General features: G+C 45.2%; 1 protein-coding gene, 1 long non-coding RNA gene and 1 other non-coding gene across 3 annotated transcripts; 1 reads left to right on the top strand and 2 right to left on the bottom strand.

Moving 5' to 3' along the window:
- Positions 1-2,106: 2,106 nt before the first annotated feature.
- On the bottom strand, positions 2,107-5,001 carry LOC149332934 (uncharacterized). Its single transcript, XR_016285270.1, has 3 exons — positions 4,827-5,001; positions 4,314-4,451; positions 2,107-3,271 (listed from the first exon to the last, which is right to left on the bottom strand). It is a non-coding gene; the product is annotated as an uncharacterized LOC149332934 (long non-coding RNA).
- A 752-nt stretch (positions 5,002-5,753) lies between these two features.
- Positions 5,754-11,296, top strand: LOC149332933 (uncharacterized). Its single transcript, XM_089558478.1, has 4 exons — positions 5,754-6,053; positions 7,110-7,209; positions 7,473-7,591; positions 9,177-11,296. Exons 1-4 carry the CDS (start codon positions 5,915-5,917, stop codon positions 9,317-9,319), a joined length of 501 nt encoding a protein of 166 aa, XP_089414604.1. The 5' UTR covers positions 5,754-5,914; the 3' UTR covers positions 9,320-11,296.
- A 4,100-nt stretch (positions 11,297-15,396) lies between these two features.
- Positions 15,397-15,477, bottom strand: TRNAL-UAG (transfer RNA leucine (anticodon UAG)). The gene has a single exon. It is a non-coding gene; the product is annotated as a tRNA-Leu (tRNA).
- Positions 15,478-16,831: the final 1,354 nt, after the last annotated feature.

Here is a 16,831-nt window from a genome sequence, read left to right as displayed (position 1 = left end):
TTGGGTTCTTGGTGTGCTTGTTAACAGAAGATAATACACTACATACAGCGCAGCTATACAGTGAAGAAAAAACAAAATGCGCGTGCAAAAAAAAACAAAAAAAATGAAAAATTGATGCTCCGACTTATACAGTGTTTTCTAATGCTGTCTTGAAGCGTTGGTTGTCAGTAAATATAACAGTTGATGCAGGAAGGTGATTCCACTCAGCAGCTGTGCGCGGAAGGAATGACTGAAACATGGCATTGGTTTCTGCAAACTGGAATTCCGACTTTGTTATTGGTATCTAGCCGAGATGAAATGTTTTAGGGAGGGGAGATCAGTTCGTAGCGAAGGGAAGATGATGAAATATCTTGTGAAAGAGTGAAAGTCTAAGGGCCTTACGGCGAGATGCTAAAGATGGCAGCCTAAGATTTAATTTCATTGCAGGCACCACTGTGCCCTTAGTGCGTCAGGGCGCCCCTGAATAGTTTTGAACCCCAACGTGCTCCACCCGCCTCCTCGACACCTCAAGCACAGCCTTGCATCAGGCTGCTGATGGGATGCTCGTGAAATGTGCTCTTCGGCCTACCCATCGCAGGCAGCGACCCGACAACACAGGACACCTGCTCTCTCGAAGGCACAGTCTTACGCAATTCTTGCCGCGCGTTGTTCTGCATACGTTCGAGGCGCTCAACCGGGCGTTCGAGGGACCAAAGCGTTGCCGACACAAAAAGCAGCAGTGCATTCTAGTGAAAGTAATTTCGAAAGTAATTGTTCACTTTTCTGCGGGATTACTGTCACGAAGTAACTCTGTACAAAAATATTTACGTTTTTGAACGGGAAAGAGCTTATGAGCGCTATTTTTTCATATATTGTAAGAGTTCGCTATAACAATCTATATATCCACAGATATTCCGTCGACAGGCTTGCATTCTTTTTCTAATAATGTTTTTGCTATCGTCAATACGGTTCTCCATTGGTTTTCTATGGGAGACTTAACTGCTCGATGCGAGTAATGGATGCACTATAAAAGAAATATTTGGTGGATATCGGAAGAATTGACCCCTCCCTTCAATATTTATACACCACAGTTTTCCAATTTTCAAAATTTTTATTCAAGAATGTTGGACATGTTACTAAATTACTGAACCAACAAAGTAATTCATTACGTAAATACCGGAGAAAAAATTAAATTACCGTAATTTCAGGACAGTAATTCAATTGCTCCTATGTATGCTTGGGAGGAGCCGGCGAAATCGATATCGCTGACAGAGGTCGCTTGGTAAATTCCCAAGTGTGAATCCTCGCAGCCGTCGGTGCTAGCCTCCATGGATTCCTGTCATTTTACGCGACTATTCACCTCATGCTCGGTGTCTTTCTAAATTTCTGGCCGCCACATCGCTACTCGGGCGAGCTTCTTCATCTTGACAATACCCGGATGAGCCTGTGCGGAGCATCCTGATGACCGTCTGGCTGGCTCAGGACTGACTATGCTGCTGCCTCATGGCATTCAGATACCCTTGGTACAGCAACAATTCATATCTGATGATGATGATGATGCATTTTTATTGCGAAAGCAATACTACTTTCACTTTCAGCTCCTCGCGTGGCGAGGCCGCGGTAGCTACCATTGACCTTTAGCTTGACCTCTGCTATGACGTCATACCATCTGCCGCAAAAACCAGGGGCCCAACTTTGGATTGGATTGGATTGGATTGGATTGTATAACCGATGCATCACCACAAGTCTGACCACAAGCTCCACCACCAGCTACACTACCAGCTGAACCATAGCGTAGCTACGGATATTGCTTTCGCAATTACCGAGCTTAACCAAGCTAAGCCACAGCCATTTTTTTTATGGCGCAAGGGAACCTGTGGCCAAAGAGCGCCATGAAACAAAGTGTTTTCATTTAGTCAAAACGGGGTCTATGACCCGTTTCCTGAGCATTTGACCTCAGATAAGCCGAGCTGAAAACAAGTAAAACAGTCGTGCGCACTTTTGCGGGAGCAGGAGGGGGTTGGACAGAGAGAAGCTAAAAGGCTTGTCGTTCTGCCATATGTACAGCCTTCGCCAAAAGTAACCAGGCTGCACATTTTTCTTCTCAGTCGTATATTAAACCCATTATGCTAGCCCTCAAGCTCTAAATCTCTGTATGGTAAGAAGGACCCCTGTCCTCACTGTCAAAGGACTTTTTGATCTCTAGGGAAGCCGTAAGGGCTCTACTATGCGAATGAAAAGCAAACCATGCAACCTGGTTACTTTTGACAAAGACTGTACATAGCTTGTCACATAATTTGACATAATCTTTCCTGTCGTTTCTATCCTTTTTCCTATGAACGTCTTTTTAGCGCACAGCCTTTCAAATATGAATATGCACCAACTAGTCCGTCAAAAAGCCTTAATAATTTGAAAAATGTGGCCAGAAGGTATGATGTTGGTGTGGTCTTCTCAGCACCAAATAAGTTGTCGAAAATGTGGCCAGAAGGTATGATGTTGGTGTGGTCTTCTCAGCACCAAATAAGTTGTCGAAAATGTGGCCAGAAGGTATGATGTTGGTGTGGTCTTCTCAGCACCAAATAAGTTGTCGAAAATGTGGCCAGAAGGTATGATGTTGGTGTGGTCTTCTCAGCACCAAATAAGTTGTCGAAAATGTGGCCAGAAGGTATGATGTTGGTGTGGTCTTCTCAGCACCAAATAAGTTGTCGAAAATGTGGCCAGAAGGTATGATGTTGGTGTGGTCTTCTCAGCACCAAATAAGTTGTCGAAAATGTGGCCAGAAGGTATGATGTTGGTGTGGTCTTCTCAGCACCAAATAAGTTGTCGAAAATGTGGCCAGAAGGTATGATGTTGGTGTGGTCTTCTCAGCACCAAATAAGTTGTCGAAAATGTGGCCAGAAGGTATGATGTTGGTGTGGTCTTCTCAGCACCAAATAAGTTGTCGAAAATGTGGCCAGAAGGTATGATGTTGGTGTGGTCTTCTCAGCACCAAATAAGTTGTCGAAAATGTGGCCAGAAGGTATGATGTTGGTGTGGTCTTCTCAGCACCAAATAAGTTGTCGAAAATGTGGCCAGAAGGTATGATGTTGGTGTGGTCTTCTCAGCACCAAATAAGTTGTCGAAAATGTGGCCAGAAGGTATGATGTTGGTGTGGTCTTCTCAGCACCAAATAAGTTGTCGAAAATGTGGCCAGAAGGTATGATGTTGGTGTGGTCTTCTCAGCACCAAATAAGTTGTCGAAAATGTGGCCAGAAGGTATGATGTTGGTGTGGTCTTCTCAGCACCAAATAAGCTGTCGAAAATATGTAGCATGGTTAAGAACAAAGGAGCGAAAAAGGTTCGGGAAAGAAACACTTGTCGGATGAAGCATGAGTATGCTTCAAGCAGGTGTGATTTACAGGTGTGATATACAGCAGGTGTGATATACAGAATTCTGTTACCTTGTGACAAAGTGTATGTGGGTAAAACTAGCAGATGTATTGAATTTGGGTTACGGGAACACGAGAGATCACTAAAGATTTTACGGGGTAAAATATGGTTACGCATTGTAACTCTCCTGAAAAAAGTTCTACGATGCAATAACCTCATAGAGACTTCATCATAACATATCATACCATTTGTATGATATATCATTCAATTTATATGGTATTCTATGACATCTCTATGATGACTGTATGATTTTACAGAAATGTATGACATTTGTATGATAATTTTCTATGATTTATATGATAAGTCTATGATATTTGTATGAGAAGCTGTTTGGGTTTATCGCATCATACAAATTTTTTTCAGCAGGATAGGGATTTAAATGCTGCCATCCTTTCCTATCACAGACAGTTATTTTAGATGCCCACACGGCAAAGGTCAACCGGGAAATCATTGAGGCCAGACATATCATGCGATTAGGGGAAGAATGTGTCAGTGACCCTTCCAAACAGATAATGAGGTTAGATTTCTTGAACAGGACATGGTTGTCATGACATGGTTGCTTGGTTTGTGATGATTGTGTGGTTTTGGTGCTGCTTGGCTTTGTTTTCCTCAATAAACGTTAGTTTCGAGTCAGCTCTCGTCCTGTTTGCTCCTCGTATTTAGCGCTGCTCATTACAACCCCGCTGAAAGATATATAGTAGAACTTTTTCTTTTATTTATTCTATTGTGCTCAGTGAGGGCCCAAATTAAAGGCAGTCACAGGAATGGGGAGTGGTACACTCTAATTATACATCGAACACTTTAGGCATTGCAGGAGTACGGGCACAAATGTTTACGGGTGTCCGCTTTTTTTGCCTTGGAAGAGGCCTAGGGGCCTAGTGATCATGAAAATGAGCTAAACGCACCAGTGCGCAGCGTGCAAACGATTCTGTGCCAGCCTAAATGGGCACCAGCGCTAAAGTTCCTTGAAGCCACGGTCGACCAACCAACCTGGGCTTCCACATTCCTAGTGGCACCGGCGTAGCCAGGAAGCACTGGTTGTTCTGGTGAACAACCACTGTATTCAGTGACGTGGCAATAATTGAGGCAAGTGCACACTGACGTCATTCGATGTGGATGGAAATACCGAGCGGCAGCTCGGACAACATTAAAAGTCATATATATATTCCACTCAGTGCCTACAACTAAAACTTCTTACGCCCATGAAACAAATTATATTTGTTGTTTGCGTTCTAAATTTTGTGTCGCTACCCCTTTAACAAATCGTACATAACAACTAAGAAAAGGAAAAAATGCTTTACAAGATTCCAAACAAAGCCAGCGCCCTTGCTGACATCGCTTCGGTTCAAAAGCCTTCTCTGCACCAGAGCAATATGACAATTTGAATTGAAGGTGAGAAATAAAACAAAGAAACAAACTTGAACTGCTGCGCTGGGCTTTATTTGCATGAAAGACTACACACAAGAGAGCGCCGAAGGCAGCTCGGAAGCCGTCGTCGCGAAGGGAAGTTTGCAACGCAACACACGTTTCAATTTTCAACTCCTCCGCGGTACGGACAGGTGGCGCGCTCTCCCGGCAACTTTCGTATTCAGAGGCGCACCGCCAGCATGCCCGCCGTTTCAATTTTCAACTCCTCCGCGGTACGGACAGATGGCGCGCTCTCCCGGCAACTTTTGTATTCAGAGGCGCACCGACAGCCTCGCCTATCGTCCTTTCCGTCCGTCAACTTCAGACCACTTATGACCTGCAGAAATACCCTCCCGCCCTAACTAATTAGTGAAAACCTCCATTAGAGACAAAAGCTTCGATTGTTATTTCTTGACGACACAAAATTTTAATTGTAGAAGTCCGAAACATGCCCCGGCGAGACTCGACCTCAACCTGTGCGCCTTGATCTCTCCTCCTCACTACTTCCTCACCCACTCTGCCCTCCGTCGTCCTTGCTCTCACCTATTTTTCTCCACCTAACCTCACTCGGTCACACCTTCCTCCATGACTGTGGCCAAAACTCACAGGGCCACATTTTTCTCCGCTTTCTAGATTGGTGCTGCCGCTTAACGGCGATAAATTTCACAGCGGCGCCGCAAGAGTCGACGCACTCGTTTAATCATGGAGGTCAATGCGTTTAATCAACTTTTGTCTGGCAGTGTTGCCGATTGAAAACAACTACTTCGCTAAGTTTAGCAACCAAATATTTAAAGTGGTTGCATTTGGTTTTTCATAGACGTTCAGTATTTTTGCAACTGTATTATAACTTAAATATTTTTGTTTTTAATAAGTTGGGTATTATAGTTAAACGAAAATAATTATGTGAGAAAAAAAAAACAGGTTAGGAACTATTCGCGCTGTGGCGCTAGACACATTTTACTTCAGGGAAATACGCCGTATCATTAGTCCATGTATCATAACAAAATAAATCTTGTGTTTGCGCTGCTCGCTGTGTGGCAGGGTTTTTCAGTCTTTGCAGTTGCGGTTGTCGCAATTTCAGCAATTTAGAGCGAGTGAGATGACGCATTGGGTGGTGCATCCTCTACGCGGTTGGCTGGCGTTTTTATCGCTCACAAATTTAGGCACAGGCCTTCGTTGCCTGTGGGAGGAGAACTTCTTACAACAGAGGATCTTCACTGAGCTCAAAGCCGCCGACGGTAAGCTTCTTTTCTCACTCGTTTCTGCACCTGAATTTGGTCACTTTCTCAAGACTGTGCCTGCAGTTTCGCAACAAAATACTTCTAAAGCTTCGGGCGCATGCATCAAAGTGCCGATTTGGCTGCTTAAGTGGGCTTCTCCTCAAAGGCAATTTATCGAGCAGTGAAGCATGAGTCGCAGGAGCTCCATGTTTACGTTGATAGTGCGAAGGTCATTGAACCGGTATCGAAGCCGCAACACAATTTCAGAAGCGCTAATACATTACTTTTTGTAAAATGGGGTTTAATTAACAGCTCGGACGTTGTAGAACAAATCATCGGTTCGGATTGGTTGGTATCAGTGATGGTGTTTACCATAACGTCATATTCAGCGCCGGACAGTCCGGGTGCGTTTCTCCCAAAAGAATTGCTCTTTGATTTTTCTTTGCTCTAATCAAAATTTTAGTTTCTAAAATGGAATTTTAATTCTACTTTCTAAGGTTTGATCGGACTATGAAATAACCCAGTCATATATTTTGAGCCAGTGATCAAATTACGGAACTGTATATATCCCTCGTATACCGCGCATGAAGCATGTTTAGTAACTAATAGTCGAGAATAGAATAAAAAAAAGATAAATTATTTGTACAATACAGACATATCACGCCGAAGGCACACTACTTTGTTACCTATACAGAACACAGCCAGTGCGACATATATGTACACAGTCTTAGTCAAAAGCTTCCGGACACACGTTTCGCTTTTGAGCCGTTCAGGGGACGCTAATGAGACCCGTCAAGCTCTAAATCATTGTAGGGCGAGAAGGACCCTCACCTTTACCCTTCAATGTCGTTTGGTTTGTAGGGATGCCGTAAATATATGTACTGTCTGTAATTTATCTTGAAAATACTAAGTGTAGCCGGCATTTTGTACGTGCCTTTCTATTAATCATCTTCCCAGTGATGTTTCGTAAAAAGTTACGTGTGGAACTCTGCGCGTACCTTTTTAGATCTGTAAATGAATGATGAAGCCTATAGAGTATAAATAAACGCATCGAAAATGTCGTCTCTCCCGCAGGTCTTCCAGGATGCCCAGAGATGGAAAGGACGTTTGGCTTCTGGTCGATATTCAATGCCGTGCTATTTCTTCACTGCAGCATCTTTCTTGAGGAGCCGCCGTACGGCCATAACTCCTTCATTTTTCTCTCTTCCTCTCTAATTTTTGCAGACGGCTTGCAGCGACGTCAGTGGCCGCCATGTTGATGAACTAGGAGCACAACAAGTCCGTGCATTTGTCTAATCTGCTTATCCCACTTGCACCGTGGCCGCGGCCTGGCGGACGCTGTGCCTGATGGGCCATCATGGCGTCCGTGACGTCACAAGCCATACATATATCAGTTGTGCGACCCATGTCACGCAGTTGTTGCCTTTTTCTTTGCAGGATCTTCTCAATGACAGTGTGCTCCTTGGCCATATACCTCGGCTATTTCGGCAACGAAGCGTTCATGCACCGTTCCATATCCAAAGGCGGAGCTGCATTGTTTCCCATATTGCTGAGTGGTATGTAACTATACACTCGGCACCTCTAATTGGTTTGGTTTAGTTTTCGGGGGTTTAACGTCCCGAAGCGACTCAGGCTTTGAGGGACCATCTGGGGTTCTTTACCGTGCACTGACATCGCACAGCACACGTGCCTCTAGAATTTCGCCTCCGTCGAAATTCGACCGCCTCGGCCGGGATCGAACCCGCGTCTTTCGGGTCGGCAGCCGAGCGGCATAACCACTGAGGCGCCGCGGCGGATGCACCTTCAATTGATTCTCTCGCGCTTTTAGTTGTCTTAACCCAACCGAACTGGTGGTATCTATGTTGTTTTCCTTTCTTTATAATTTGTCGTTAATTTATAGTTATCCTAACGCTGCAGGTCCAACCTATATATTGCATATAATTGTATATAATTGTTCTGTCCACAGTTATATACATAATTATATGCATAATGTCATACGTGGCTGGCATGTATGACCACGTGCAGCAGCCTATAGATCGAGTTGAAGGCGTGTCCAAAAGTGTCCGGAATCGTCTTCGCTTTCATAGCCTCTGAACCACTTGGCGAAATTTTTGTCCAATGCTCATTTTGTATATTTTTCGTGTTTTTGAGGATGTTCTGTACCATTAGTTAACTGAGTGTTTTTCTCGAGCTGTGCAGCACTTCTCTGTATGACGCGTTAGCTTCACAACTGGTCTGGGTAATAATGGTAATGACTTCCGCTCGTTGAAAACAGGACAGCGTAGGATAATTTGTACTTGATATGTAGAGCCATACGTATAGCGTCAGTATAGTTCAGCCGGCCCATTATTCTCCTATTTTCCAAGAAGAATGCTGTAATGGTGACTTTCAATATGTGATAAGGTTCCAGTTCCTTTCACGTCTCTTTATTGGGCTTTGTAGCGCATATTTTCATATATAGAGTGGTTTCATATGCATATCTAGCGCTCAGTTTCAGACTTCTATTGTGTGTAGAGCACGTCTTACGCAATTTAAAGGAGTACATGCTCTAAATTAGTTGCGCTTTCTTTTTTTGGAATTCTTCGTATAGGTAACCACGCGCAGTTCGCCTTCTGCCGGTAAATAATTTATAATTTAATGTCTTCTCCCTTGTGATTTGGTGTTGGGATCAACAGCAATAATGGCAGGGGTGGCTATCCCGTATGTGTCGACTTCAGGTCACGTGACACAAAAAACGTGCGATATATAACCGCTGCTTCGTCGTTTTAATTAATTCACTCCAGCTCTTAGGCCACCCTTTACCAATAGGTGTAATGTCAATGAATTAACGAGCAGCTAAAATATCGCAGTTTTTATGCATGTTACCTGCAGTTAACATTGACGTCGTAGCCATCGTTCGCTTGTTGTAATCGGAAAAGCGTGAGAGAAAAAAAATCAGTTTTAAATTACTTGCCTGGCGTAGGCGAAGCTAATGTTCCATGTCTTATAATATTTTGCGCATTAATTTTTGCAGAAGTAAACACAACCAAAATTTGATCTCCAACTCTTTATGTAAGCACTAACCGGTAACCCCGGCGCCACTGTGAGCATGCGTTAACTGGGGCTTAGGCTGATTCTAGCTCTCCTTTTTTATCTTTTCAGCGCTCACTATGATTTGGCTGCTGGTCGCATGCAACTTCATCTGGGCCTGCCGTCGGGAAGACGAATCAGACGAAAACGACCAGCTTGCCGAGCGACTATCTCTCCACCACGTCCGCAAGCAAAAGAAGACCAAACACTCCTGACTGACAGCCTACGTGTTTGTTCGGGAACCCATCGTCCGCTCGCATCCACGACTCAACGTTTCTTCGAATTAACTCATCCCACCTGCCTACTCGAACCAACTCTTCGTCTGCAAGGGCTGTTAGGCTTAGTGAGGCGGACGAAGAATGGCATACCTCTTGAGTTCTGTCATCTGCAGGGTCATTTATATCGTTGATTTATGTAGACATTTCTGGTGCGAGACTCCGAATTGAAATCCGGGCACGGCCTGCCATCGGTTCCTAAAAGTTAGCAGACGAAAGCGCCGCCTATGAGCGTTCTGTTGAAGGTGGCCTGCAACCATAACCGTGTTTTGAACAACGCTCAGCAGTTTGTCTGCGTGCCGCAAGTGGCGCGGCAGTCAGCTAGCCTCCGAGCTTCGTGTCAGAGCACCAGATCTTGATGAGGTTCTAGACTAGCGCAACAAAACTTTCGCTTTAAGCGTGCCACTTGCGAAATACGCTCACAAGCATGCTGTAAACCAGCAACTGTTTCTCCGGATCTAAAAAAGGTAAACTTCTATTTCTGCTTTAACGCACCGACGATTAAATTCGGAGCTACAAGGCTACTTCCAATTCGCGCTAATCGGGAGCAGGTCACGGCGGAATTTTGGAGCAGAACGTCACGACCGATATGATTGAAAAACTGTTGCCACTAGGGCTCGGTTAAAGAAAGGTCATATTTTGCGGAATATGCAATTAATGTGTTTCCTGTGACCAAAGGTATTTGTTCGAACAGTACGTTTGGCTATGAAGAGCGTTTGCTTTTCATGGTGATAACGTGGACTTTCGTGAAATCTTAATCTACCGGCTTTGGGGGTCACGTGAGTCATAAAACTTATTGCCTGAAGCGCAAATGGAACAATGGTCGGGAGACAAGGCAGCCTGCCGGATATGGGAGGGGTCGCATACGTCTGCACGAAAAGAAAAATGCATTCTAGTCCGGCGAGCCAAGCGCTACCTGACCTGCTGCATCTGTAGGCACAAGACTCGAATTTGCTCATATTGGCGCAGCCACGCCATTTTCAGCTCATCCACATATATATTTAAGCATATATAATGATATCTAGTCAGCTGATCGTATATGTGTCCTTGTACTTGTGGGCGAAAAGAATTCATTCCTCAAAGTACTTACAAAGTACTGAAGTTCCTGCATATGCTCCACATTCTACAGAATGGAGTAAAAAAGGGTGTAAATTTGTCCTCTAGCGCAAGGGTGTGTGCTAGATGACAACTTTACTCCCTTTTTTTTACTCCCATAAAGGTATATTTCTGTTTAGAGTGCAGGTGGAAGCATATGCGAAATTTGTATAAAATTGCAAAGTGCACTAGAGACACTAAAGTACACCATGCACAACTGCGCCCTCCTGCGAGAGCTGTCTACTCTTCTGGAGACGGACGACGTGTGCTGTCGCGCTAATCTAATCTGCGGCGATAGAGGGAAAGTATCCGCGGAGCACGCGCAAGCTCAACGAATATGACAGGAAACAAGCTAGAGAACCATATTTATTATCACTTCCGTTTGGAGCGTGGAACAGTTCCTTTAAAGGAACTGTTTGACCGGAGAAAAGTTGGACAGAAGAAAACAGAAGCATGCTTTGCGCTCATCGTTGGGAAGTATAGTCCGGTACTGTACGCATATAAGGTGTTCCCTTTGATATTGTTCGCGCGTGTACTATAGCGGACAGAATTACCTTCTGCAAGCTTTGCGAAGCTGCGATATCCGCGCACCCACGGCAGATCGGGATCGCTCAGAAGCGGTACTACGTGTTCTGCATTATTTTGTCCGCGCTAATAAACACCTGCATGAGTGTTCCTACATTGTCTCGGGTGGTGGAAGGAACTGGGCTGATTGCATGACTGTGAGGTCCACATTTATGGGTGTGTTGTACACGTATGCATGCGTGGCCGTATGTTCCAGCCAAGTCGTATCGTAAAGGAAATAAACGGGTTTTCGGGTCACATGGTGTGTCGACGTGTCTGCTTGGTGTTTACACGCATATACAGGGTGTTGCACATAACTAAGACTTTATACAACTTTTAAAAATAGGTTTTTTGAGTTACACTAGCGTTTTTTTTTCTGCATAGCATTGTCAGCGGTGTAGTACATCAGAATACAGCTATAAGACATGCTAACTAGCTGGCTAATGAACTAATATTACATAGTTAACATTTTAACTATTACTGTTAGGCTCGTTAATTATTGCGAGGCATGTAAGCCGCCGCGGTGGCTCAGTGGCTATGGTGCTCGGCTGCTGACCCAAAGGACGCGGGTTAGATCCCGGCCGCGGCGGCTGGAATTTCTTTGGAGGAGAAATTCTAGACGCCCGTGTACTGTGCGATGTCAGTGCACGTTAAAGAACCCCAGGTGGTCGAAATTTCCGGAGCCCTCCACTACGGCGTCTCTCATAGTCTTAGTCGCTTTGGGACGTTAAACCCCATAAACCAACCAACCTATTGCGAGGCATGTAGTCCATCGTAAGTAATAACCATATCAGTTTTTAGAATTTCGAAAGCGCAATTACTCGGCGCTGTGGCCCAACAAATTTTGGCTATTTCGACGAATTACGTGCACTGGAGAGGTTGCTTTGCCTGCAAGCTTCTTTAAAGCGCATATACTTTTGCACTATGTTACCAGAATTTGTTGGGCCGCAGTGCCGATGGTAACCGCGTTTTCGAAATTCTAAAACCGATATGGTTATTTCTTACGGTGGGCTACACGCCTGTCAAAATTAAGGAGTCCAACAGTAATAGTTAAAAAGTTAACTATGTAATATTGTTACGGTGCATAGTTGCTAGGAGAAGACGACGTTGTTTTGGGACGTTCGGCAGTGAACGACGACGAGGACGTGGCAGTTTGTGCTGGAGTGATTTAGCTCGGTGTGCCTTCTGACTGTGGCCTGTACCGTCTGCCACGCTGGGCTAACCCCCCGTAATATTTGGTGGAGGTGCTGGGTATCGATCCCAGTACCTCTCGACCTGCTTGGTCCTTTCCCCCCATCAACATCCGGGAACAAGTGGATTGCCGTTGCGACCGATTACACTACCCGGTACGCTATCACGCGCGCTATCCCTACCAGCTGTGCCTCCGATGTCGCCGACTTTCTTCTCCATGACGTCGTCCTACTTCATGGCGCTCCTCGTCAACTGCTTACGGATCGCGGCCCCTGCTTTCTTTCTAAAGTGGTCCACGACCTTCTGCGCTCCTGCTCTACCCGCCACAAGTTCACGACGGCCTACCATCCTCAGACCAACGGCCTTACTGAGCGTCTTAATCGCACCCTGACGGACATGCTGTCTATGTATGTCTCAGACCACCATCGAGACTGGGACGTCAGCTTGCCTTTCGTGACGTTCGCCTACAATTCCACACGCCACGATACCACCGGCTACTCTCCCTTCTACCTGCTCTTTGGCCGCGACCCGTTGCTACCCTTCGACAGCCTCCTGCCTCACGACCCTTGTACCAGCAGTTACGCTGGTGACGCCATTGCCCGAGCTGACGCCGCCCGCCAAATCGCTCGAGATCGCCTCGACGCTTCACAAGTGGCTCAAAAACGACGGTACGACCTTCATCACCGTGACGCCCATTACCCTCCCGACTCCCTCGTACTCCTCTGGCTCCCTGCGCGTCGTGTGGGCCTGTGTGAGAAGTTGCTGCCTCGTTACGTGGGTCCTTACCGCGTCTTGCGGCAACTGAGCGATGTCACCTACGAGATCGCGCCCCTGCAACCCCACACTCCTCGTGTGGCCTCCTCCACACAGCTCGTACACGTCGCCCGTCTTAAGCCCTACCATCCAAACCCACCATCTTAGGACACCCAGGGACTGTGCTTCCTTCCGCCCGGCGGAGGAGGGGGGGGGGTAGTGTTACGGTGCATAGTTGCTAGGAGAAGACGACGTTGTTTTGGGACGTTCGGCAGTGAACGACGACGAGGACGTGGCAGTTTGTGCTGGAGTGATTTAGCTCGGTGTGCCTTCTGACTGTGGCCTGTACCGTCTGCCACGCTGGGCTAACCCCCCGTAATAATATTAATTAATTAGCCTGCTAGTTAGCATATCTTAGCTGTATTCCCATCTACTGCAGCTCTGACAATGCTATGCCGAGAAAAGCGCTCTCACAACTAAAAAAGTGCATTTTTAAAAATTGTGTAATGTCTTTGGTGAAGCATCCTGTATATTCCCGCGCTAGTTGTAGGCAAAGTTTAGGGACCGTAAAATGAGCGCCAGAAGCACATACATGCTATTAATTCTATGGGCAACTCTACGGGCAGTGCTAGTATATATTTTCTATTGTTGTTTTTACTGTTTATTTAGGCGCTATACGTTAAATCTCGGGCGGAAATCGAATGTTCTAAACACAGTGTCATTTTTGTTGCTCACAGATTCCATGGAACACAGAAGCGCACATTCTATACCGATTACGAGCTGCAGAAACGGCGCCTGCAGATTTATTCCACCTGCGTTTTTCTTTCCTGCTATATGGAAGGTCACAGATTTTGGGGTCATCCGTCCCCAGGCAGCACCAAGTATTAGAATAATCTTACAAAATTGTGTGAATTCCAGTAACGTTAAGTTACATGGGCATGTTATACTAGCTTAAAAAAATAGCAAATGATGGTGTATGTAATTTCGCGAACGTTAGCGTAACGTTCAAGTCAGCTAGGTTACTAATAATGTGCTCTAACGGTTATTACAACGTATAATGTCTCAGAACTTTTTTCTGCGGTTAGTACAGTAACATGTTCTTCAACTAGAAAAAAAATTTCGCAGTATAATCTCTGAAATTGTGCTTGCTATATATAAGATGCACAGAAATTTAATTGGTAAACTGCTTACTACCCGTACTCCAATATCACTTATGGGTCAGTCTTCACGGCTGGGTGTATACAAGCCTTAACCACTCAAGGATGAATGTTGAGTTGCCTGCATTTGTGCTGTACTGTCGTGCTCTAATATATTACCGTCATTGCCCTTTGATCTTAACAAGGTGTTGAATGTAGTTGCGTGTTCTCATAAATGACATGCCTGACGTTGCAGGGTTCCTTTAACACCAAGCGAAAATCGAATATATGTTGTTTAAATTTATGTTTAAGTAAATAAAATTACAATGTGGGGTGTAACGTCCGTAGGCGACACTATGAGGGATGCTATAGGGGAGGGCTTCGGAATAATTCGGACCATCTGGGTACCTTTGCAGTGCACTCATATCACACAGAACACGGACACATTTCCCGTTTCGGTCCTATGCAAACGCGGCCACCGCGGCCGGAATGATTCAGACCCGGGTACTCCGGCTCAATAGTCTGATAGCCCTCGTTAGTGAGAAAAAGCGGCCCGGCATGTTTAATTAAGCTTAGGAAAAGATTACTGGAACTATTGGTAAAATATCCTGAGCATTAAAAAAAAAACACCAGGAACAGCCTACGGTGCGTCTGCTTTACGGAGGGTCCTAAATTCGTGCACCCGGTAATTACTGTCTCTGTTCGCCGTACTTCAAAGTGGCCATTAATGTACTGCCGAGTCCTACAAAGGATTATTTTTTTCTTAATCCGCTGTCTGTATACTGCCGTACGTTCAATATAACAGCGTCGATTAATCTGAAATTTGCAACGTATTATTCTTCCTTCGACGAACGCTTAAAGGCGGTCCTTGTTTTTTTTTTCTTGCATTTTTGTTTTATACGTAACAGGTTGGAACTATTGTAACCAGTTCTGGAGCATACAGTTTATTTCCTTTCATAACAAAGCGAGGAACAAGCGCAAAAATAGCAGAGGAGGCACACAAAGATGAAATTTAAGAAGCAAATGACCAAAACTCCAGCAGTACGCTGGAAAAAAGGAAGAAAAATCGAATGCGCCCTCTTGGACTGTTTCCACGTGCAATTTTAATGGCAAAAAGAAAAATTCAACGCTCACGATCTCAGTGTATCCGCAAAGCAGATGCTGACTCAAGAGAGACGTTCAATTGAGAACGACTGCCACATGTGTAACAACGTGGAGCTCGTAATGTGAAATTTACAGTTAAGACTGTTGTTATAATGAAAGGTTATAAAAAGGTTTTGGCAGCGGTGGGATTCGAACCCACGCCTTTATCAGACTGGTGCCTAAAACCAGCGCCTTAGACCGCTCGGCCACGCTACTTTTTTTTTTTTTTTTTTATTTATTGCCTGACTTCGGCAAGAACCACAGTACACAAATACACTTACAGAGCGCAATGAGCAATAATTAACAACACATCATATTAAAACTCCTTAAGCGTCACCAAAGGCTCGACTCTTTCGAGCCACTCGGGAGCTTCAGGAGCAAGTTTCTGAACTTCAATATACTTATGCATGCACTCCCGAAAATAGATCCGTGCAGGCCTTGCATCAGGATCGCAATGATATCCTGCCATTCTGGAGCGCCAAATACAATGGAGGCCCATTAGCATAATGAGGTCGAATGGTGTCCCATCCTCACTCTCCACAGGCAAGTACCGAATACCATGAGCGTCGAGCGGAAATTCCTTTTTTAAAGTCCGTTGCAAAATGTCCCAAAAGTATACCCCCTCCCAACAGTGCAAAAAAACGTGGTCTATTGTTTCTGGTTGTTTACAAATTAAACAATGTGATCCCCAAGGTAGAAATAACTGCTTCCTTTCCAAGAATTCCTTTACTGGTAGTGTTCCGGTATGTAATTTAAAGAAAAAAGTTTTTGCACTTGGCGGCACCTGCATCGCCTTCACACGCTTAAGTACGTCGCGTCCCTGGCCTCCATTGTATAAGGCCCTGTACATAGGTTGTGGAAGAACTACATCGCACAAATCTTTATACAACTTCTTCCTGCTAACAGAAGATAAATATTCATACGAAAATCGAGCAGACAGGAATCGAACACTCACGACAACCTCTCTAAAGTAACCAAAAATACGTCCCGAGAACCTTTCGGTTGTGACAACAAAGTCCGGCAGTGCATTTCCGAGCCTTAATTGGCACACAGTGCGCAAAAACGGATCGCTTACATCGCGCACAAAACAAAATCTGCTTACAATCTGCCGCAGAAATAAGTGACCCAGACTCAGGCCGCCATCCTTCACCCGCCTAAACAAATTGGTCCGGCTACAGCGTTCCCAGTCCGCAGCCCACACAAAAACGGCAAAGATCCGGTGCAGTCTCTGTACGTGCATCCTTGCACAATGCAACACTTGCATCACGTACCACAGCCTAGACATAAAAAACAGATTGCACACTGTGGCCCTTGCGAAAATTGAAAGGTGTCGCCCTTTCCACCTTTCCACCTTTTCACGCGTGGCTTGCGTCTGTGCTTTCCAGTATGAATCGCTATCGCGATAACCATCCAGTGGAACGCCTAAGTACTTTACTGGGGTCGTCACCCAGGACACGTTTGCAAAATTGCCGGGCTTCGTTGGCCATTCTCCGTGCCAAAGCCCCAGGGACTTTGACCAATTCACTTTACTACCGGTGATCTTGGTGAATTCTTTTACGCATGCCACGGC

This window comes from Amblyomma mixtum, chromosome 8 (assembly GCF_055824585.1).
Source record: "Amblyomma mixtum isolate Tamu chromosome 8, ASM5582458v1, whole genome shotgun sequence".
Classification (NCBI taxonomy): domain Eukaryota; kingdom Metazoa; phylum Arthropoda; class Arachnida; order Ixodida; family Ixodidae; genus Amblyomma; species Amblyomma mixtum.
This window is presented reverse-complemented; position numbering and strand designations above follow the sequence as displayed.